This window comes from Marmota monax, unplaced genomic scaffold (genome assembly GCF_021218885.2).
Source record: "Marmota monax isolate L192 unplaced genomic scaffold, Marmota_monax_Labrador192_F-V1.1 WCK01_AAM20220418_F8-fsc00024, whole genome shotgun sequence".
Taxonomy (NCBI): Eukaryota; Metazoa; Chordata; class Mammalia; order Rodentia; family Sciuridae; genus Marmota; species Marmota monax.
Window position 1 is genome coordinate 7465440 of NW_026695224.1, and position 25793 is coordinate 7491232.

The window sequence follows — 25793 nt, forward strand, 5'->3', positions numbered from 1 at the left end:
TGAGCCACAACCCCAGCCCCGAACATAGTGTCTTTAACATTCACTTTCTCTTTCTCAGATGAGCATCATTTTTGAGGCTATGGAACCTCGGGGTCACAAAGGCAAGGAAAAGAGGATAATGGACTGATAAAGGGTCTACCCAGGCCAAGGGAGAGGAGCCAGAAAAACACTGGTGAAATAGCTCAGGGGCTGACATGGACAGAGCTCCACAGAAAATATTAACTTCTTAAGATCAGTCTTTTCCTTATGAAAAGGATTTATCTACTCTACTAACCAGAATTGCAAAGTGTCCTATTCAAATAAAAAAAGGCATCTGGAAAATAATATGAATTATTAAACAAGATAGTAAGATTCAAGTCAGTCTGAAAGGCTGATGAGCTGTTCAAAATGCTACTGCTTAACAATGAAGGCAGTGGACATTCACTGCGTACTGTGTGTCAGGTGCAGTTCTATCCGTGTTACACACATCTCATCTAGTCCTCATAGCAACCCTAGACAGCATCATCATCATCTCCATTTTACAGATGAAGAGAATGAAGCACAGGAGGCTGAGTAATTTGTCCAAGGTCAGACAGCAAGTAGGTGATGGAACAGAAATTTAAACCCCAGTCTGTGGTGTTTCCTTCAACTGTTGAGTCCTTTACAGTTACACTTGAACGGCAACGTTATACTTTCTACACACTACACAGCGTTCTGGTCTTCAAAGCACTTGGCATCCCCACAGTTGGTCAGTCTGTCTGATAGGCAGGGCCACTGGAGATAAGAGACCCAGAGAAGTCATGAACTCCACTCAAGCACACAGAGTGAGTCAGAGAACCCATATGTTCTGATTTCTCATCTTTGCCTCCTTCCCTTTTTTAAACCACATCATGCTAAAGTTATCTACTCTATATAAAACATAAGATAATTCAAACTTCTTAAATATACCTTCTATTAGGCATTTCTTGGTTTTGTAGTATAGCTTTTAAGATGTCTCTCTTTGCTTGGTTGTTTTCCTCATCCACGTAGATCACTATATCAAAAGAAAAAAAATGCACAAGAAGAAGTCACTCAGGAATATGCCACATTAGGACATTCTGTATTTTTATAAATACCTGTTTTTAAAGACACAAGTTATGCCACCTTGCTTGTATGCCTGGGAAAAGAAAACAGCTCCAGAAACCAGAATCAAGTCTGAATAGTCATGTGATCTAATGTCATGTCACTGGCAGGTTTATGTGCACACTGTCAGAAAAGATACAAGCAACATCTAAGAGTGCCACATCACTGTCACTGCCTGTTAATGGCACTGGCAGTCATGACAGTAAAAGCCAGCGGTCTTTATTGCTTTGTATTTGAGGGATTTACTGCATTTTCTTTCACCCAAGAAGCGAGTGATAATGATAATGTATGGCAGAGTGCTTGTCCTTTCTGACAGCCTCAGTAATTTAATCCTCCTCTCCTGCCACAACATGCAATAAAAGAGGCATCTAGTGTACCAGGCTGAGGAAACCCACGGCTGCCGTGTGCTGGTGTGTGGGTGGAGGGTACAGGAGAGAAGAGTGGAGGAAGGGGAGAAGAGGCTTTTTAAGGTGCCAAGTTGTCTTTGGTTTTTAAGGTACATGCTGGCATACAGGAAGGTGGCCAGGTTCCACTTAGCTGCAACAGGAGATTAGATCACTGATCTAAAGTACACCAGGAAGGAGGTGGTAAGCACTTGACATTGCAGGCAAGCTCTGCACTTTGGGAAGTGGCATTGTAGAGTGTGAACACTCCAATTTTCACCGATTATTTTTTCTCAGCCAGGCAGACTTTCAGCCGTGCTTAGCTTCTGAAGACATTTCTTTTTCAGCTGCCATTTTGGATGTAAAGGCTCCCCTGTGACCAGATCTCAATTTAGAGATTATCCCTGATCAAAAGTGCACATAGGGTGAAAGATACTATGACAATTCTAAAGCCAGTTTTCCTCAGGCTCTGCCAGGAACAAACAAATTCCATATTGGAAGTGTTTCCTCGGACAATTTCAATTCCATTCCAAATTATGATAATATCAACTATTTTAATTGGCTCAGTTGAGCAAATACTAACTGAGGGCTGAAGATGTGTCCAGTACCAAGGTAGGAATGTGGAGTGGGAGACATAAAGACGTCTGTGTAGAGGTGGGTGAGTGGTTTACGAGAAACGAGAATCACTGACACACAGGTTAGTAACCAAATCTGGAGAACAAAGGCCAAACAGTGACTCCTGGCGCATTGCTTTTGGCATGACATCATATCAGTAAATGTGATCATATAGTCACATTTTTTATAGTTTTTTAATAGTTCACTGGGATTAACAGAAATCAATAAAGACAAAAGTTCAGAGAATTTTGTTTTACTTATCAAGGCCAAAAAGTCTTGTTAACAGACGAGTTTCACTAATGCTGGGAGGTATTATTTCATTTTTACAAGACGCTGGTAGACCGTGCTAAATAGCAACTTTTTTTTTCAAATGGGATTTTTTGTTTGTTAGTTTTTGCTGTTGATCACTATTTCAAGAAGTAGTATATGATATCCTTTTTTACTTCAGAGTTACAAGGCTTTTATGTCATACTAGTTTATATCATTTGAAGACATGGGCAATCACAGTGATTAAAAAGGGGGAAAAAGACTGAGTATTAACATCCACCATAAATAAAAGGTCTTTCAATCAAACCTAGACACTTTTGATGAATTTCAATGGCTTAAAACTTAAAAAAAAATTGTGGTAAAATATATTTAACATTAACCATTTTACCATTTTTAAATGCTCAGTTCAGTAGCATGAGTTACATTTACCTTCTAGCTGCAACCATCACCAACCACAATCCAGCTCCAGAATTTTTTCATCATCTCAAACTGGGAACTCTGTACCTATTAAACAACAATTTCTCATTCCCCTCTCTCCTAGCCACCAACAACCACTCCTTTCCTTTTTAATGAATTTGACTAATATTGGTATTTCCATTAATTGGAATCATACAGCATTTGTCTTTTGTATCTGGCTATTTCACTTGGCATTAATGCTGTAGCATATATCAAATTTATTTCTTTTTAAGACTGAGTAAACCGGGCTCAGTGGAACACCCCTGTATTCCCAGGGGGCTGAGGCAGGAGGATCACCAGTTCAAAGCCAGCCTCAGCAAAAGTGAGGTGCTAAGCAACTCTGGGAGACCCTGTCTCTAAAAAAAATATAAAATAGGTTTGGGGATATGACTTAGTGGTCGAGTGCCACAGAGTTCAATCCCTGGTACACCCCACCAAAAAAAGACTGAATGATTTTCCATTGTCTGCATATACCATACATTTTGTTTATGTATTCATCTCGTAATAGACATCTGGGTTATTTCTAGCTTTTGGCTACTGTGAATGGTACAACTGTGAGCACAAGTGTACAAATATGTTTGCCTCAGAAGGTCAAGGGTCACATGTCTCTTGAGGAAGCTAGAGAACAAAGAGAAAAAGAAAGGTGGGTGTGGATCTCCCAACATGAAAGGGAGATTTGTAGAAAGAAGGGACCAAGAGGTGGAAGGCGGGGAGTGGGTGGGGGAAGCGCTGGGGAGTGTTATTGGTCAAATTATATTTGTACAATGTGTGCACAAACAATTATGCAACAACGAATCCCATCATTATGTACAACTATAATGTACCAATGTAAAATGTGGAAAATAAAAAAGGGTCAAATATAAATCACCAAACAACAATCAAAACAAACATTCAAACAAAAAAACAAATAAACATCTCTTTGCGTCCTTGCTCTCAATTTGTTTTAGTATTTTCCCAGAAGTGGAATTGCCAAACCACACGGTGAAACTTTATATAAACTTTTCTTAAGGAAAAAAAACTTCATTGTATAAATTGGTTAAACAAACAAACAAATAATAAAAATGATGTAGTTGGGGATTCCTTGTACTTCTACTTCATTCAAGTGGACAGTATACTATATTTTCTATTCTCTTAAAGTTAAAAATAATGGTAGCTAGAATTTATTGACTGATACTTAAGTATTAGGTACTATATACTTTTATTGCAATCACATGGGCTGGGAACCATGCTGACCCACATTTCACAGATGATTAAAGAGACTCAGAGAAGGTTAGGAATTTGTCCAAGATACCCAAGTTATAAAGTGACAGAGTCAGAATTTGAATTTGGCAATGTCAGTCCCCCAGCCTGCTTTCTTAATCTCCATGCTATATATCTCCTTCCATATGAAGCCCAAACTCATCCTGCTTTTTAAGATGTGGGCATTTTGTTAAAAGCACAAAGTGGGAGTGGGAGAGAGCAATATAACTGTATCAAGAGAAGTGACCTCATTTTCTTTTCCTTTCACTCTTTCATAAAAGGGAGATATTATAAACACTTAATCTAGATAGTTAAATACAATCTTTTGACTGAAAACTTCTTAAAAAATTTCTTTTTGAAAAAAAATTCTAGTTTTTTGACAGTAAGCTTATTTCTCCAAAAGGCTACCAAAGTAGAAGTAAGGCACTTCTGCTTGTACAAGCATACACTAGCTTCTTAATTTAGCCCAAACCTTTAGTGTGCATCATAATTCCTTGGAGGTCTTGTTGAAGTGCAGTTACTGAACTGTATCCTTAGAGTTCCTGTTTCAACAGGCCTGGGGTAGAGCCTCCGAGTGTACGATTCTAATAAGTGCCTAGCTCCTGTTGCTAAGCAGCTGGTCAGGCACCACACATTGAGAAGCACTGTTTAGCCTGACATTCGTTTGACAAATTTTTAAGTGGGATGGGAAAATACTGAATAGCTTGTTTTGAAGACTATGGAAAACAGGGACACTTTGCTACCTGTGATCAGGTCATGATCCTGTGATCCAATGAGCACCATGCTTCACCGTAATTCATTTCCTGTTCTGAATATCTGAATTTTTACAAATTTAAGACTTCAAATACATCCTTTAAAAGGAGATTCTGGTAATTATTAAAAGTATAAGAACTTTCCAAAAGCTAAGCTACTTAACTTTCATTTCTATTAAAAATCACATTTTCACATTTATTTAGGACTTGCTAGTTCTTTTTTTTTTTTTTTTTACTGGGGATTGAACCCAGCCAGGGTTGTTCTACCATTGACTACATCCCCAGTCTTCTTTATTTTACTTCAAGACAGGGTCTTGCTAAGTTGATGAAGTTCTCACTATTTGTTGAGACTGGCTTGGACTATAGGCCTGTGCCACTGTGCCTGGCTAGAACTTGCTAGATTTTGATATAAACTTAATGAAAGCATATGTCTCAAAAAGGATACAAACCAGTAGTCAAAATACTTGAGTTGATCTTCAATTGTCTATCATTAAGAACATAACCCTCCTATGCAATGGAATGCAAGGACAAAACCTTGTCATTTTTGACAATATGAATGGAACTGGAAATCATTAAGTTAAGTGAATAAGCCAGTTACAAAAAAGATAAATTCTGCATGCCTTCACTCATGTAGAATCTAAAAAAGCTAATTTTTACATAAGTTGAGAGTAGAATAGTGGTTACTAGAGGCTGAGACAGTAGAAGGGAATTAGGAATGTGGAAAGTTGATTAGTGGGTACTAAATTATAGTTAAATAAGAGAAACAAGTTCTGCTGTTCTACTGCACAGTAGAATGAATATAGATAATGATAATATACTGTATATTTCCAAAAAGCTAGAGGAAAGGATTTTGAATGTTTTCACTACAAGAAAATTATAAATGTTGGAGAAGATACATAAGGTTTTTCTGATTTGAACATTATACAATGTATATATCTATATCTATATAAAGATATATACACTACAACATATACCCTTCACTTGTTCCTTGGTGTAGAAGGTCAATATAATATAGCTTTAAGTCTTCTAAATCTCATTAAATGTTAATGAAAGTAATTTTGTGTCCAAACTGACTTTTTAATTCAAATGGAAAATCGGGAGGACAGTTAGTACATGCTGTGTCCTGTCTGATCATCATACCAACAAAGAGGTTAGCTGAACCTAGCCATGATTCCACCCTAAGAGATGTAGACTAGTGATCCCCAGGATTATTAATAATCAGACTTAGTCTTTATTGAGAAGTACTAATACCAGTTCCACCTACTCAAAACTAGAAAAACTAAAGTTGAAATCACTTGCTAGACATTGGTAGTAAGAACAAAACACTTGTATTTTATTGGGCTCGAAAATTTTGCTCAGAGAATGCTGAGAAAGCAAGAAAATAGTTTGGGGAAGAAAAGATTAATGGTAGGTCTGAAGAATGCTGTCTGGGCTGAATAAAGCCTTCTAGGGAACTGACAGTGGGAAGAAAAAAGATTAATGAAATCGTCCAGAGTTTTTATGAGACTTATACAGATACGTGCCCTTAGTCTCCGAGGATTGAACAGTTTATCTTTTGGAACAATTAAAATTTAATTCAGAAGATGAAAAGGATGTAGAGCATCAGATTTTGTTACTAATGGGAGGAAGAATTTGGCAATGATAACGATTACAGGGATGAGAATACTTTAATGCAAAACTTATCTAAGATTCAAAATTATCAACCTTTTATAATTAAACCATCTGCATTTCTTCTGGCATATGACATTGATAGAGAATATAAGGATTTCTCCAAGCAGAAGTGAGAGTTTTTTTAATACATGGGTTTTAATTGATAAAAGTTATATATCTTTATGGGGTACCATGTGATGTTGAAAAGTATATATATATAATGTATAATGTTCATATCAGCCATATCTATATCTATTTATCTATCTATCTATATATATGGAAATATAGTTTTGAGTAGGTGGAACTGGTATTAATACTTCTCAATAAAGACTAAGTCTGATTATTAATAATCCTGGGGATCACTAGTCTACATCTCTTAGGGTGGAATCATGGCTAGGTTCAGCTAACCTCTTTGTTGGTATGATGATCAGACAGGACACAGCATGTACTAACTGTCCTCCCGATTTTCCATTTGAATTAAAAAGTCAGTTTGGACACAAAATTACTTTCATTAACATTTAATGAGATTTAGAAGACTTAAAGCTACATTATATTGACCTTCTACACCAAGGAACAAATGAAGGGTAAATCATCACAATATTAGATGAAATAGTTGCTTATCAACCAAAGATCTGAGATTTCCCTTGAATCTTCATGACAGCAATGACCATATAATAACTTAAAATAAACATTTTCATTGTGTAATACTTAAATGGAAAATAAAATAAAACCTTCAGCAAGGTTAATACTAGTTTCTCAAACTTGCTGATGACCTAGGATGTCATTTTCTCAGGTATAACAAATATAAAGCAGTATTATTTTGCTTCTAAGCAGAGTACATTCCTCTCCCCCTTCACCTAGTTAAATAACCTTAAAATTCTCTCCAATTAATATTAAAAATTCTACATAGTCAAATGTCATTATTAATAATAGAAACTGAAGAAAAGTATAGTGAATACTCTGGTGAATTAATTTCTAATAGATCATTGTTTTTTTTGCTAAGGAATGGTGAATTCACTAGAAACATATGCAACTCTTTAAATATCAATTAGATAGTAAGGGACCTTGTAGTAAAGGAAACAAGCTGAAAACAACCAAACAATAACAACAACAACAACAATAACAAAACTCTCAGATTAGGTAGTCATGTGAGAGTGTACCCAATTCAGGGCACTTTGAGCATGTACCACAGGCTTTATCCAAAGAAGGACTTTTGCATTGTTCTTTATACAAATGGAAACATCTGTTCTGCTACATGGCCAAGTTTCTCAATGTACAATCAATTTCCAAAAAACAACTCTGTTATCAGTCCAAATAAACATTCTACTGTTGATATTTACAAATAATAATATAAAAGCCAAATAAATTTTCTCTTTTCTTGGGATGTCTTCCTTTAAAATAGATAACTGAACAGTATTCCTTACCTAATAATATTTTGATATGGTTTACTTTTCTGATATTTGGCAATTAAGGATCTCTAGGAAGCCTGAGAAAAGATGTTTGGAAATGTTTCTTTTGTATCCAGGGAATGAAAGGAAGGAGGAAGCAGATTCTGGTCCTGACCACACTACTTATTTCCCATGTGATTTCTCAAGCCACCTGTTATTATACAGTTATAGAATTTGAGCTCAGAAAACACTTCATTTTTTTAGATAAGAAAATGAGGTATCACGAAATTTAAACATCTTGCCTAAATTCATATAATTAGTAAGATTTGCGGCTAGCAGGAGGACTAGACCGGATCTTTGAATACTCAAGATTACTGTCTCAAGCAATGAACACATTTCTAAAAATGCTGGACAAAACACACCACCAACAAAAAACCAGGTAAGCACAGGGTGATACAGCAGCATGATTACACATATTTCTTAGAATGCAATTTCTAAGACTGGTGAGAGAAAGTATTCGTGTTTAAGTAGCACGAGATGACCTGTTTTGCTGAAGATAAAGCAACACTCTGTCTTTACAACACGTTTTAACTTAGGACTCCTTAGTTGCAGTGCTTTGGTATGATGTTTAATTTTATTTCTCTAATTGTACACTGATGATCTGTAGTATTCTTAAAAAACGTCTTAATGATGATTGATCTAAGAAGTTACAGAGTGCCTGTTGATCTGTGCGGGCCCGGTAGACTGACCTGTCAACTGGCTGAGAGTTGAAGTGCTAGAGAGAAAATCTGCCTGCTGCAATGCATGGCTGTGTGGGATGCTGAGGAAACAGCGCTGGAGGAACCCCTGCTCCCCTCAGCTAACATCCTGAACATGAGGCACTGGGAAGGGCAGGTCATGTATTATAAAAGCATTTGTGATGATACTGATCAGAAAGGTGGACAAGTTAGGACACTGAATGATTTGAGTGATATGATTAAAAAACAAGTACCTTTCCTCCTTTGAAAAATCATGTTTTTCTATCACATTCAACTGCAGACTTCAGAGGTATTTTCCTATTGGTATTGTCCCAGTATAAACCTGGGACAGCTAGACACACTATTTTCCAATATTGTTGGTTTTCTCTTTAGTAGTACTTCAACTTTATTTTCTTATCCTTATGCTGTAGATTTAGCTTTTCTTAAATCTATCCTGATAAGAATTCCATGAGTTTATGGGAAGAACAGAGAATTAAACTTCCTGCTTGTCTTTAATTTCCTTCATAGACAACATAAGAAACCTAAGAGTCTGTATTACAAATAAAGCATACATACCATTGCTATAGTTATAGTAGACCCACTGCCCGTTCTTGGGTTTTGGAAGCGACACAGGCGTCTCTTCAGCAGGGAGACTGTAGAATCGGCACTCAATGAATAGCCTTTGGATAGTGTCATCTGTGGTTATTGGAGAATCATTAAGCTTTAAAGCTATGATCTCAATCCGAATTTTCTCTGATGGCTGTTTAAAGAGCAAAACCAAAAATCAACAAGAAAACAAAATCTAGCGAACAAATTATTTATTCTTTTCCACTATCAATTTAAAATAAAATATAAAGGCCAATGGTTTCTTTTCTGGAATGCACTGTATGCTACTGTATGTTACATATGACAGATTATTCACGACAGAGAGAGAGAGAATGAGATTCTAATGCCCCAGGGTTTGAAGTTAACAGTGCCATGGCGATAGTCTCCTGATTTACATCTGTGGCTATAAATACCCCACTAGTAGTCTATCAGGAATGACGATTATGAGATCTTCATCTCCTATTGCTTTCAGAATGACAAGTATCAGTTGGCTTTGTTTCAAACTATGTAATAAAATACATGTTTATCACTGCTTTTATTTAATCTACAGTACCTGAGAAAGTTTCAATTATTCAGAGATCAAAGCCTATTGAACACTTTATCACTATTATGCTAATATATGTAGCTATATGAATCTACATTAGCTACAGCAGAATCTACAGCTAATTCTCATATATTCTGCCACAATATATTTGATTCAATAAGTAATATATTTTCAAATAAAAGAAAATTTTTGTATCTAATTTAATACATATTTTCTTAATAATTTATTTTTTATTTTACATTCACAGAATTAACCACTAAAATGATATTTGCTTAATTTTTCCTTCAATGCTCATTTAATAGATATCGGTGTCACAGACATTAGATGAGAGTTACAATTTTTTCCTTGAGTAATGATTTCAAATAATAGACAACAATTTAAAAATTAGTTCACACCAAAATAACTCCTCAGTGAAATTTGTTTTCTACAATTTAAAATCTGGCTTTGTATTGTCAAAATTCCTCTTTAGTAAATTCAGAGACATGCCATTATAAATTATATATCTTCAAATAGCAATGAAAAATCCCCAAATAAGACCCGTTAATACAACCAATTTTTGGAAATTAGTTGTTAAACGTACATCAGTGTGCAAATTGACTATACTGATTACAGAGATATTTCAGAGCATATAATTAATCAAATTGGAAAGCATAAGTATCTTATTGTAAAAATATTCTCATAAAGAATAATTTCCATTGCTGTCAAACCCCCTCAATATTTGATGAAGTAATTTTACCCCCTTCTTTCAAAAGACATTTTCTTTTATTATGTATTCTAAGACACTTTAACTAAAAACTCAAATCTGAATATTTCAATAAGGTTATTTTATTATTCAGTAGATTCATGGAAATTTTACTAGGATGACAGAGAAAATTCCACACCATTCTGTCTCCACTAATACAGGTACAAGGCTGCAGCTGGCAATATTACTAGGATTAGCATAGTATGATGAAATATTTAAAGGAAAATTTTTTCTAAAACCTAATAAATCAAATGACTGCCAAATGTCATTAAAGTGATGGTCTTTGACTTGAATATGCTTTTCATATTCAAATTTGAAAAGAAAGAGATGAAAGCCAGGAAAGGTTACTCGGTTTCAACTAATAACCTCAAGCCCTCTTCGTTCACGTGCATAAAAAATGAAGTTGGCTCTATTGTCTAATCTCACTTCAGAAAAGCCCTTCTCTGCTCGCTGAAGACTATATGGTAAAGAAAATATTTTAAAAGATTTTTTTCCCTAAAAATGTATTGTGGTTTTGAAAATAACTGCACATACATATATTTTATAATTCTAGTCCAAGTGTAGCACAACGCATGATTAAGTCTTTTACATAACTTGGAATTTGACAAACTTAGAATTGTTATAAAATCTTATAAAACATTCATACTTCTGCACAAGAGAATTAAAGGTAAATAGCTATAAAAAGGAAAAAGAGATATACCATTATTTCTACTTTGTGAAGATAGCAGTTTATAGTTTTTTATTACAGAACCAAATGAATTTTACAGACAAATGAATTTTAAAATAGCAGAGGAATCAAATTTATTTAAGTGGTTATTTTATTAATAATATATTAACTATACAATCCCATATGGAAGCTTGCATTATTGTAAGAACTAATTTAGGCTGTCAAATAGGACTACATGCAACTCTTTAAAGTTTAAAATATAATTCCACATAAAAGCAGATACTTGAATCATAGCCCAAGGGGGGTTGGTGGGAGGAAACAAAAAATAAAAAACAAATAGAAAAAACTAAAAATCCCCATCACAACATAAAAAAGGAAACAGTATATTTCAAAGAAATATAAAAATTTTATATTTTTAAAAATTCTTACTGCTATTTTCTTTTCTGGCTTAGTTTTATCTTTTCTTGGGTATTCCCCTACTCTCATTATTTCTATCATATGACTTTTAAATTCTCTGACCAATATTACTGGCAGAAGTTCAAGTTATTATTTCTTTGTTCAAATGATGCTATCTGAATTACTTTAAATAAATCCAGCCAGGTGTAGAGGTACATGTAGTCTGTAATCCTAGCTACTTGGGAGGCTGAGGCAGGAGAAACACAAATTGGAGGTCAGCCTGGGCAACTAGTGAGACCCTGTTTTAAAATAAGAAATAAAAAAGGCTGGGGATGTAGCTTAGTGGTAGAGTACTTCTGGATTCAATCCCTCATACTGAAAAAAAAAAGAAAAACACCCAGAAATGAAATAAATGAACAAAAAGCCCCCAAAGGGATACCTTTGAAGTAGTATATATTTAGGGGAGCAAGCTCTGAAAAAATAATTTTTTAAACATTATAAATTCTGGTTAATAGTATTAAGCAATTTATTTTTCAACAATAAAACAATTCGGGTTGTCTTCATGCCCCTGTAAATCAGAAGTTCAACTGGATCACATGTGAAGATTTGAAGACTGAGAGGTACATCAACTGCATCACAGACACCTACCGCCTAGCATTTCAGAAATGAATTCATTCTCTCCTCTCCCCTCATCCCACTCATCCTTTGATATTTCTACCTCATCTGATTATATTGTTTTTTTGTTTGTTGTCACCTACGACCAAAAGATTGGAAGCCATTTCCATTTTTTTTTCATACCCACTATATCCTATAGGCCACCCATTTCTGTTCTCTTCCTAAATGTCTCAAGGATTCATTGAATTGTTGAAATCTTATGATATTTCAGACAATCCCAGCTCTAGAAGATGTAAAGAAAACAAGATGTGGTTTCTTTTGCCAGAGAAACTGTGTTAGGTTCTTATGGGAGGTAACCAATAGAGCAGCTTTCTATTAGAAAGTAGAAATCTGGAAAATTAGGGAGGAGATACTAGATGGAATTAGAATAGAAGATTATTTGTTGACAACTGGAAGCAAGCTAATGGTTGTATCAGACTATAAGCTTAGTGATGGCAGGGGCTGTTAGGCTGCTTATTATGTCACTGGTGTGGCATGCAGTACACACTTAGTAAGTAACTGCATCTACTCCATCGCTCCAAGAGAGGTGAGGCACTCCTATCTCTAATCCCTCACCTGCAGCCCCAACCATTCATTATGATAAAAATTTCTCCTTAAAAATCAATCAGGGGCTGTGGCTGCAGCTCAGTGGCAGAGCATTTGCCTACTACCCGTGAGGCACTGATTGATCCTTAGCACTGCATAAAAAAATAAACAAATAAAGCCATGTGTTCATCTACAACTATGAAAAAATTAAAAAAAGAAAGTCTTTAAAAAATCAATCAGGTATTACTTTTCTGCTTAAAAATCCTATTATCAGACAATACAGCCATTCCTTCAAACCTATGTTGTTGGTATTGCTTGAATTTTGTATCTGTTGTTTATTCTGTGTGAAATCATCTTTTCCATCAGACATAATTCAGTCATATGAAGTCCTGAACCACACACAGTTGGTTGTTTTCTCCCCTGGTCCCTCATTGCACTTCGAAGTCACATTGAACTGCATGGATCTTTACATACTGGCCCCTCTCTATGGTCTGTGAGCTCCAGTGGGGCAGGACCATATCTTACTCATCTTCTAGCATTTAACATCCTCCCCAGCATCTAGCACGTAGTAGTCTCTCAATAAATGTTCAGTAAAATAGGGGAGGCTGATTATTTTCTAGATCTTCAGAATATCTTATGTATATTGACAGAAATATGTGAAGCTGCAGTTTTAGTGCTTTCTCATTTAAAATTATATATCTGCTATGTTTTGGAAAGTGGGTCTTGTCAACTACTGCAAAATGTAGAGAAATCGTGCTGTTCTAGATTTTTTTTTTTAGTATTTATTTATTTTTTTTAGTTTTCGGCGGACACAACATCTTTGTTTGTATGTGGTGCTGAAGATTGAACCCGCGCCGCACGCATGCCAGGCGAGCGCACTACTGCTTGAGCCATATCCCCAGCCCCTGTTCTAGATTTTTAATTGAACAAAACTTTCTCAAGCACAGGTCTTGAGATGTTATTTATACTTTTCAGTATGTTAGAGATTTTTCACAACAAAAAAATGGGAAAAAGTTCAATTAGGAGAATTAGAAGGGGTAATAAATATTACACTGATTCAAAAGACAAAGACTAAAGCGAAGAATTTTCAGATAGTTGACTTACAATATCTGTTCAGAATTTCTAGAGCACCATGACCGCTCATACCCCTGCAATGTATCAGTGTCTTTCAGTTACATACAGCAAGTTGGCCAGATAGCAGAGGCTTTAGGCTGTTCCTCTTCTGTTTCCTCTCTCTGTGTGTGGGTGTCTGGATCTTTGTGAGTAGGTAAGATGCTTCTTCTCAATACTGTTTTGTTCACCAATTGCCCCATTAGCTTCCCTAGTTAACAAGATGTCAACAACAGGATGTAAAAAAGCATTTATAAATTTTGATTGTGGTGAACAGAAGTAATAGAAATGACAAAATGAGAACTGCATGCAACTCATTTTTAGTTGTCTGTATAGATGGACACTACACATTATGTGATTGAATGATACAGAAATGTGATGACAGCCTGTATTACTCACAGAGAAAAGTGAATTATAGCTTTCATGATTTTGGCTCAATTCCACTATTGCTTCCTGACTGATGGTAATTCACATTTTGGGTCATATTTTTCTATAGTGTTTACTTAGGCTTATTATTGGCATGCTTAAAAATTTCATGTTTCATTTCAGAGTACTGTGCTTAATTCTTCCTTTAGTTTCAACCATCTGAGCAGCCACAATGAAGTTGGATTGTTAGGTTTCTGAAAACTAATTCAACCTGACAAGACTTAAACACAGTATTGTGTAACTGAGAATGGCCTATGACAAAGGTTTTGCAACTTGTTTCAGCCAGTAAGATTTTTTTTTGTACTTTTTTTGAGATGGGGGGTCTCACTTTGTTGCCCCGGTTGACCTATGAACTTGTGGTCCTCAGCCACCCAAGTAGCTGGGATTCCAGGCATGTATCACCATGCTTGGCTTTTAGTCAGTAAGATTTAAATCTAATAACCATGGTGAGATTACAGGTAAGCTTAATTTTATTCTAAGTTTCTACAATGAACAGGCATTTAATTTTTTAAAATTATGAAACATTTCAAGCATGAGAAAAGTACAGAATATTATTTGGCATATTTAAGCATTCATCATATTGCACAGATGTTAACCATTTTGCTAAATCTGATTCAAAACTTTTTGTTGTTGTTGAAGAAATAAAATATTTCAGACATAGGTAAAGCCCCCAACTGCCAAATCCCTTCTCCTTCCCTTCATTCCCTAGAGGTAACCACTATCCTGATATTGGCTACATCATTCCTAAACCTGCTTTTGTATTTTCTGTAAGTTATGTGTACCTCCATAAGCACCATATCACTTTCTGCTCTTAGATTTCTTTTGTTGGTAATATTATATTCTATCAATCATTTTGCAATTTTTCACTCAATATATATTTTGATTTATTCATATTTATAATTCAAATCTAATTCATTCATATTAACTGCTATGCATAATTCCACTTGCTTATAATCTACATTCTTTTTATTTACTTAGTGATGAACAATTAAGCAGTTTATAGTTTTTTGCTATTATAAACACTGTGGCACTGTATATCATTTTATGTTTATACATACATGATTCTCTTGTGTAGAAATACTTCTTTAATGATTATGATAAAGTCAACTTTAAAGAGGCACCAAATTAGTCTCCAAATAGTGGTACCAATCTATATGGGGATATTTAAACCACCATAAAAATGTTATATATATGTGTTTGTGTAAATAAATACAAATAGAGTTTACGTCCATGAGCCATAGTATGTAGAACTTGGTACTTTATTTTTTTAAAAAAAATATTTAATTTTTAGTTGTAGTTGGACACAATACCTTTATTTTATTTATTTTTATGTGGTGCTGAGGATCGAACCCAGGGCCCTGCACATGCTAGGCGAGTGCTCTACTGTGAGCCACAACCCCAGCCCAGGCTTTGTTGTTATATTTTATAACAATAGAGACAAAATGGAAATAGAAGGTGATGATCTATGTTTATGCCCTTGAAGAGTTTAAATTTTAATTGAGGTGAGCTCTATACCAGTTCAAAACAGTCGATCCTGACAATCAAACTCACCAGTATATTGGCAGAGGCGTACATAAGTAGGGCAGTAATGCTTAGTGATTAATCATGATTCTTACAACTTCCCTTTTTCCAGCTGAGCCTGGGGAGAGTTATCTGAGTCTCTTTTAAGTCCCCTGACTTCATACTAGGTTTCAAAGCATCCACTTATTAAGAATCATATCCATGCTTCACATAAATTTTGTTTGAAAAGTTTTTGTTTTTGTAAAGTGATAATAGCCCTTTGAGAATTTTTTTTTTTTTTGTTTTTAGTACCAGGGATTGAACTCAGGGGTGCTTAACCAGGGAGCCATATTCCCAACCCTTTTTGTATTTTATTTAGAGACAGGGTCTCACTGAGTTGCTTAGGGCCTTGCTAAGTTGCTGAGGCTTGATCCTCATGCCTCAGCCTCCCAAGCTGCTGGCTTGCACCACCATGCCCGGCAACAATAGCTCTTTGAGATAAATTATAATACACAGGTGATGTCCCTAGAAACTCATTCTATGAGTGTAATATTTTTTTTAACAAAAGAAAGCAAACCCAGTTTTCATCAGTGGGTAGTCTATCTTTTCTAATATGTTCTGTTAAAATGCACTACATTGAGCACATAATATAAATGTTAAAAACTTCAGTGATGGGGATCAAGTGGTACTGGAATTGAGTGTTTACTTTTAGAATATTGTCTTACTTTTAGAATAGAATTGTGTTCACTTTTAGAATAGTGTCCCTTATATACTGTGTAAATACTGAGTCTATAAAGATCAGCAAATTATAGAAGCTTGTTATCACATGTTCTAAAATAGGGGGGTTGGGTGGACGCTCAGACCCTGGGAAACAGAGTTGGAATTCTGGCAGGTGCAGGAAGATGTGAGGTGCAGCTAGGATAGTAGACATTCTTTATTTAGAGGTGGCAGCAGCCTCCAGCTCCAGCTCCAGCTCCATTTTGTCCCAGCCAGTTCCATTTTGTTCCCCTGAGCTATTTCCAGAGGCCTTTTTTTATATGCAGGCCAGACAAAGAAGGCACACTGCCAACAGGTTACAAAAGGGGGTGCATGCTCACAAGTACATATGCTGAATCAGGGTGTTCATGACCTTGGCTACATATTATAAACAGAGCCTGCTGGAATCTTTGGGGAGGGAGCCTAACTATAGCCATTGTGGATCTGCCCTGTGAGTGGTTTGGAATATTTTTTCCTGTCCTAATACACCTTAAGCATATGACATGATTCCATCAGTTTTTGTGCTTTACTATGGCAGTAAGGTGAAGGAAAGAAAATTAAAAAAAAAGTCACCTTCAATTTCAGGTGATTTTGATAGGCTATTATAGGCTATTCCACTTTTGCCACTGTCGAGAACAGATGTAGTACAGTGACTCTCAATTTGGGCTGCACATTAGTCATGAGGGAAGCTATAAATAAAATTCTTGTTTAATTGATCTGAGTGAAGCCTGGGCCCTGGCATTTAAAGATGCTCCTGAGATGATTCCAATGTGCTGCCAAGGGTGAGAAGTAATCCTCTCCCATAACACTGTGGTTCTCATACTTTAGCATACTCCAGGATCATCTGATTCAACACAGACTTCTGGGCCCTACCGTCCGAACTTCAGATTTATCAGGTCTGGGGTAGGGCCCAAGAATTTGCATCTCTCCCAAATTCTCAGGTGATATCAAGAATGCTGGTTTAGGGAATCACACTTTGAGAAATATTGCCCTAAACTAAAAAAAGGATTCACCCTACTTTAAAGGTATTTACAGAAAAACTTCTATAGTGTTCAAATTAAATTCTCCTTTAGGTAACATATTTTTCTGCAGGATAGCTAACAAATTATTTCCTTTTTAGAGGCAACCTATACTCATCATTAAAAATAACCCAGTAATATCAATTATAAAAAGTAAAATATGAATGCTTTGTTTCATCTGTTAAAAGAAAAATTTTTTAGATGTGAAATCTAGGAGAGTTTATATGAGTGAAGTAAAACTTATGCATGAAATGTGCAGCTCCCAGAATCAGAACAGGTCCTAAGAACTCTAGTCAGCAATGTGATCAGTAGTGCTTATAGAAAACCAATGATGAGACACAGAAAACAATCTGTCTATAGTCTAGTCAGCTAGTCAGTTGATTAGTTTGACCAGTTAATTGTTTATAGTTTAATTAGTTAATTGGCTACAAGGCCTTGTGAAACTAACCAAAGCTCAGTTACTATGATTAAACTCTATATTGGTTTGGTCTGTTGAGCCTACTGCAAGTGCCCAGTCCAATCTGCCGCCTCCTACAAAATTTTATTTAACACATCCCATCTCCTAACTTGGCACTTGGCAATTTTTTTTTTCCTGTAAAGGGAAAGACAGCAAATATTTCTGGCATTGTAGGTTACAGAGTCTCTGTTGCAGATACTCAACTTTATCCTTATAGAGTAAAAGCAGCCATAAACAATTTTAAATGAATGAGTGTGGCTGAGTTCCAGTACAAATGTATTTACAAAAACATGCTGGATTTGGCACATGAGCATTGTTTGCTAACTCCTGCCTTATAGATACTCACTGCTAACAATGGTATATATCTTTTTAGACATTTTTTTTTGCTTATAATTGTTACATCTGTATGTGCATATGAAGTGCATGTAATCTGTAAATAGACCTCTGTTTTTTTTTTTTTTTTTTTAATGAAATCACCAGTGAGGCAAAAAGAGCAAAGAGTATGTTAGAAGGAAATGGGAATTTTCACACGTTGTTATGCATCAAAATGTTCATTTTAACCAGAAGTGTCTGCATTAGCAAAAATTGGTAGAAACCTAAGAGTCCATCAAAAGGGGCTTATTTAAATAAATGTGGAATACTTTTAAAATGGAACATTGTGTGTATGTTAAAACAAGAGAATGCTTCTACAGAATGAAGAAGCATTTTTTTTTGTAAAAAAAAGTTACAAAATAAAAAATAATTTAAAAAGAAATTACTATCAGTAGACTCATTCAACATTTCTGTTTCTACATAAAATATATTTTAAAACATACATTCTATCTAGCTTGAGTTTCCACATATAAAACACTGGGAGAGATTTATTATCCACTGATAGGATATCATTTTTTATTCCAAAGAGATTTAATTATTTTTCATACATGAATTGCTTCTTGCATTTTGACTTTCAAAGTTTTACAGTATATTTGCTGAACACCATTACTGCAATCACCTGGGAAAGCCACCTTATTGTTCAGAGAATCTGGTTTCTGGGTGCAACTGTAATTTAGTGCAATTGAATATGGCAGCTTTTACAAAACTGCTATTAGCAGTAACAGAGAAAGAGCGGGATGTAAATATGTGCTGCACAGAAGAGTCCATTGCTTTTTCAGCCTGTGATTTCCCATTCTCACCTGTGGGCACATTTTAAGAAATCTGTGAGTTGATGGCAATACATTTTGTTGTGAAACATGAGTACATTATTTAAATTATGAAATTGGAAATAATGCAAAGGAAGGCTTGTTAATTTTTTTAATGCCATGGCAAATGCAAATTCCCAGTTTTGATGTCTATTTTGAAGACCTGAAACAAGGCTTTTAATCAATGTATTATACATCAAATTGATACTGTTAACTTCTGATTATTCAAATTAATAAAATATTCATAGAGAAATGTCCAAAGTTTTACATTTCTCAGACTTCTGCCCTCCCACCCCCATTAATTATCATGCCTAGAAGCTTTTTAGTAAAAGCAGCAGTCATCAGGCTGACGGAATCTGACAGGCTAGCAAGGCCCAATTACACTTGCGCTCTGTGGCACTTTGATGTCCGGGAAACGAAAAGAGATAGGGGCAAATTGGGTAGCACATTATGTTAATGACTTGATTTAATCCAGCCACTAAACTTTATGTAGCCTGTTAAAAAAGATGCTAACACTAATTATACCACTTTGGAAAGGAAAGGAGGGGACAAGCATTTCATACTGACAAAGTGAAGCTCATAAATGTTGTAAATGAAATGAAACAAAATGAAGTAATCTATGATTAATTATAGATCACAGACATGAAGAAAAGAGAAAGAACCAAGCAATGTGTGGAAGTCCTGGGAAATCTGTTAGATTCCTTTTAAGGATCAAAATTTGTAAGATAATAACTATGAGCTGTCAAATTGTGTAACATGAAGAAAACTGAATGATCTTGAATTGCTTACACAGTGTATTAGATAATTCAAATTCATAGTGTAATTGGCATAAATGATATTTATCTAGGACACTACTTCTAGTTTTAATTCTGGAACATTATAGAATAGAGAAAATTTCAAAAAGACTAATTATAGATGAGGGTTTCTTTATTACTTTTAAACTAGTTTATTCTCAAATCTATTTACATTAATTAACAGTATCTTTTAAAATGCATTTTGAGAGCACAAATTCCATAAGAACAAAAGCCTATTTCTCTTATACACTGCTGTATTCCCAGTCCTTAGAACAAGGCTTGCAACACAGCATATGCTCATTAAATATGTTTTTAATGAATGAGTGATCTTTTTTCCCTATTCCTTAAAATTACTCAGAGGAAGACAGGCACAGTGGTGCACACCTGTATATTCCAGCTACTTGGGAAGCCGAGGTAGGAGGGCCGCTTGGGTTCAGGAGTTTGAGGCCACCCTTGGCAACACAGTGAGACCCCATCTCAAATAACAATAACCAAAAGCCAATTCAGAGGCCCCAATGCCCTGGACTGTGCCCGCCTTTTCAGCCTATTCTTCTGGGGGCTCCTCAATGCCATAATAGGCTTAGCTCATTCTAAAGCCACTCGAATCGCAGCAGAAGCCATGCTCCAGGTTCTCTCATTCTTTGTATTTCTTTGGCCTATATAGATCCTTTCCCAGTTCTGCTTAACTCCTAATCATCTTCAACACTGGCTCAAACTGTACTAACTCTAGAAAGTCATTCTTGATCAAGGCCCCTGAGGCTGACTTAGGCACCCCTCCACTCCATTCCAGCACTGATCACCAGGCTTTATGCAGCTGCCCCTCTGTATCCTTGGGATATTGGTTTTAGGATCACCCCCTCCTCAGATGCTCAAGTCCCTAATAAAAAATGGTATAGCATTTGGTATATCTGTTAGCACATAACCTACAACATGTCTTCCCAAATTCTTTAAATAACCTCTAGATTTCTTATAATACTTAACACAATGTAAGTGCTATGTAAATATTATTAGTGTATTTAAGGAATACTGATGAGAAAAAACTTGTAAATCTTCAGTACAGATACATTTCCTCCCAAAAAAACTTTGATTTGAGGTTGGTTGAACCCATAGATGAGCAGAATCTGTGGATCTGGATGGTTGACTATAACTTTGTCCTCCACAGACTGTGAATTCCTTTATAAAGGGAAGGGGCTGCTTCGTTTATGTCTGCCTAATACACAGTAGCTGCTAATGAATGATGAACTGATTTGAGGAGGCTACTGGGATCCTGGCCCCTCTTCTTTCATCTCTGGCAATCAGTTGAACAGGTTTCCTTTGCCCTGCACTGCTGCCATGACATGTTGCCTTGTCACACGTCCCAAAGCAATGTGGCCAACTGACGAGGGACTGAAACCTCTAAAACTGTGAGCCAAAATAAACCTTTCTCTCTATAAGCTGCTTATTTCAGGTATTTTGTTACACTAATAGAAAGGTTTCTAACATGCCTTTCTTCTCATGACGGTTATGTATCACTGTCCTGAGCTTTCTGTCTGACACAGTTCCTAAAGAAGAAACAACAAAAACACTAATAAACCACAAGTATTTTTAAGCTTAAAAAAGGATGTGCAGTACAATACTTCAACTAAAGTTAATGACATCAAAACTGAACAAAATGACACCTGATTACCCCTGATCTGATGCACTGTAAAGGACACAGCACTGTTTTTACAGAATTCCCAACAAAATGTATAACCAGAATCTGATCTTGAGGAAATACTAGACAAAATCAAATTGAAGGATATTCTACAATATAAATGGACTGTAGTCTTAAAAAAAAAAAGTTAGGGTTATAAAAGACCAAAACAAATGCTGAGGAACCATTACAGATTAATGCAGGCCAAAGAGACATAAAAAGAAAGTGCAATATGTACTTTGGATTGGATCTTGGACCAGATTAATAAAATGCTATAAATGATACTATAGGAACAACTGGCAAAATTTTAATGAGAACTATAGATTAGTGTTTTATTGTGAAATAAATATTTCGTCTTTGTCCAGCATCCTGACATGTGATACTTAAAATCCTTGGAGGGCTGGGGTTGTAGCTCAGTGGCTGATTGCTTGTCTAGCATGTGTGAGCACTGGGTTTGATTCTTAGCACTGAATATAAATAAATAAAATAAAGGTCCATTGACAACTAAAAAAATATTTTAAAAAAGTCCTTGGAACCTCTGGAGTGATTAGAGTGTCTTTTGCATACTAATAAGATGACTGGTGCCTGGGAACTGGTCACCAGAAGACTCTTAGCCCTGTCTCTCCTAACTTGAAGACAGGGGAGAGGGGCTGAAAGCTAAGTTGGTCATCAATGGCCAATGATATAATCATAATACCTATACCATGAAGCCTCCATGAAACCCCAAAAGAATGGGACTGGAGAGCTCTGAGGTAGGAGGAGGTTCCTGGAGGGTGCACAGCCAGAGGGCATGGAAGCTCTCGTTCCTTCTCACATACATTGCACTATGTCTGTCTTCATCTATGTCCTTTGTAATATGCTTTAGAATAAGCCAGTAAAGAGATAAGGGTTTCCTTGAGTTCTATGAGCCATTCTAGCAAATTAATTGAAAATAAGAAGAGAGTTGTGGGAATCCTGATTTATGGCCATTTGGTCAGAAGCACAGGCCAAACAAGGTGGAGGTGAGACTGGTATCAGAAGTGGGGGGCAGTCTTGTGGGGCTGAGTCTTAGCCTGTAGGATCTGAAGTTTCCTCCTCTAGGTAGATGGTGTCAGGATTAAAGTCACTCAGATGGTGATCTCCTTGGTGTATGGAGGAAAACCCCACAAACAGCTAGTCATAGAAATGTTGTTAGCATATTGCTCTGAGGGTTTAGCAGGAGAAATAGAGTTTTTCCCACCCTATATCGGCAGAATTATATAACAATCTTTATTATTGTTCTGTAATATTTAGAGATAAAGGAGCATGATTTCTGCAATTATCAAATGGTTCATAACAATTATGTACATAAGAATGTGTTTAAAAATAAAAATATAAGGGCTGAGGATATAGCTCAGTTGGTAGAGTGCTTGCCTTGTATGCACAAGGCCCTGGGTTCAATCCCCAGCACCACACACATACATACACACACAAAAAATACAAGTATATGCACATATACTCATATGAGAGAACAGAAATGATAAAAATGTAGCAAAATGTGAATATGGGTATAATGGTTAATAAAATGTGAATAAAGGTATACAGTTATTCTTTTTACCACTTTTTCAATATTTAACGGAAGGTTCCTTTTTTTTGTATTAAACGGTTTGCTGAAGTAGCACACAGAACAATTGTTGTTATCTATAAAAATGCTGTATTTGGCTATCTGAGTCCATTTGCACAGAATATACAGACTGGGTAATTTATAAATAATAAAATTTATTTCCCACAGTCATGAAGGTTGAGGAGTTCAAGACCAACACCATGGTTGGTATGGTGTCTGGTGAGGACTGCTCTTTCTGTTTGCAAAATGGTGCCTTATTGCAAGAGACTCTCTCTTTAATTTCATGCCTTTTCAAAAGGGTGCTAATCCCATTTGTGGTCATGGAGCCCTCATGACTGAATGACTTCCCGCAGTTCTTAATACTGTGGCACCGGGGATAAAATTTCAACATGAACTTTGAAGGAGACATTATCAGTTAAGCCATAGCATGCACTTTTATAATGATTTCTTTAGTTTTGTTTCCATACTTACAGATTATACCTTTTTATTCTATTTGGTATATAATTTAACAACACTAAATTTCACCTGCTAATGTAAGACTGGTCTGTACGTTCAATTGAAAACAGAATTTTTAAAAGTACATAAGACATGATTAATGGTTACTGAGGCATGAAGAATTGGTTGCTTTAAATGATGTTCACAATTTTGAGATAGCATCTAAAACGATTAGAGGAAGTCAGATTTTGGACAGGAAGTGAAGACTGTATTAGGCTATAGCAAAGTAACACAAATTACTTTTCCTGAATTAACAAGAAAAAAAAACATTAGTTTACTACAAAGGAAAAATACTAATTGCCTTCAGGAGGTGATTAAATCACAAGAGCTCCATGCGCCTAAGTGGGATTAGCACCTTCATAAAAGGGCAAAAATTGAAGAGAGAGTTCTCTTGCAATAAGGCATCATCTTGGAAGCAGAAAGAGCAGTCCTAACCCAGGATTACTTGACTATTTTAGAGGAAGTTTTTCGTTTGCTAAAAAGTCTTTGTTGAATCACAGTTCTTTGTTCTTCCTTAGTTAAGAGCAATGTACAACTTCACTGAGGGGCTAGCAACACTGCCAACACATACATGGTTCTATTGTAGGTCTAGGGCAGGAATTCTCAGCCTATGTACCACTGATACTTTGAGACAGATGATTCTTTGTTGTGGGTCCTGAACATCAATGCATGCTTAGCAGCAACCTTGACTTCTGCCCTTGGGATGCCAGTAGCAGTTTCTCCCAATGTAAAAAACAAAAATGTCTCCAGATACTGCCAAATGTCTCTTGGGGGAAAAAGTGCCTTCAGCTAAGCATCATTAATCTAAGATGGTATAATTTAGACAAAAATTTCCCATATATTTAAAGTTAATTTTACATGATGAATAAAGTGTTTAGAAAATTAAAATAATGATTGCACTGTGCCCTAGTATTTACTGTAAAGTAAAATCCAAAATGTTTGGCCTGCTGCGTTGTAATGGAGGCCTCCTTTCCTTGTCCCTTTCCACAGGAGGGCTGCTCTATTAGCACGTTCTTGACTTGCGAAACACACTGTGCATCCTTCCCTGTATTAGAAGTGCACCTGATTTTCTTCCCATGTTCAGATGTCACAGTTATAGCGGGGTACTCTTTCTTACTGTGTGACTGGATGAACAGTACACATCTGAAAAGACGGGGCCAATGCAGAAGCCAGGTAGGGCTAATTAGGTCTCTTTCCTGGGCATGCACATTTATCTTGTGACTATCTTTGGGTAACAAGTAAGTGAGGCAGAGAAATGCAATCTAAAACAATTAAAAGAAGACATGCAGCCCACAAGAAAGGGAAGGAGGCCAGTGGGCCAGCTCATGGGCATATCCTTCATGACATATATTAAAAAAACCACTCTGAGTTCTCCCCCTACAAACATCCTTTATTAGTGGAATGATTGTGAGCAAGTCACTTTTTCTATCAAGATTTCAGTTTACTCATTTGGCAAATAAGAAGGATGGGTTGGAAGTTCACTGTGCATTCTTTAGCTCAAGTATATGACTATGACATAAATCATTGATACTGTCTCCTGACACTGTTTTTTAGCTGTAATTTAACTGTTGAATTACCACTTGGCTTTTCATGAGCACTTCTTACCAATAAGTATAGACGCTCCCTGAAAGCAGGAACGGAACACTGTGTTTACTTATTGTGGGAAGGAGCAATCACAAACTGCAGGCATTAAGTTCATGGGAATCACTCAATTATAACAAAAGGTCTGAGTGCCATTTGTAAATTGACAAGATAACATGTCCTTGGGTACGAGTCTGCACAGAACCCAGGACTGACATAGTACCTCATTTCTCACATATTTATGTTCAAAAGGCTAAATCATGGAGCTTAAATCATAAAAAACCTGATGAAGTTGCACAAACTCACAGAACTATTGATACAGGAGAAGGCAATGTTTGAGTCAAACATGCAGGCTTATGGTGAATGGAGGGTTCTAGTAAAATGGTGTAGTGGTTAATTTTATTTGACAACCTGATTGGGCCATGGGGTCCAACAGTATTCCAGGTGTTAGGGAGGGTTTTCTAGATGAGATTAAGGTTT

At 36.0% G+C, this 25793-nt stretch overlaps 1 protein-coding gene across 3 annotated transcripts in view; it reads right to left on the minus strand.

Annotated features, from left to right (window-relative positions):
* Positions 1-25793, minus strand: part of Rpgrip1l (RPGRIP1 like) — a 101697-nt gene that overhangs the window by 9799 nt on the left and 66105 nt on the right. For 2 of the 3 annotated variants that reach the window (XM_046435034.2, XM_046435031.2), the window contains exons 23-24: positions 9165-9348; positions 928-1012 (exon numbers count right to left, since the gene is read on the minus strand). In XM_046435034.2, the coding sequence (XP_046290990.1) occupies positions 928-1012; positions 9165-9348 (269 nt within the window). Of the gene's footprint in view, positions 1-927; positions 1013-9164; positions 9349-18845; positions 19184-25793 lie in introns of those variants that run through there. The other variant, XM_046435035.2, reaches the window with a different exon arrangement.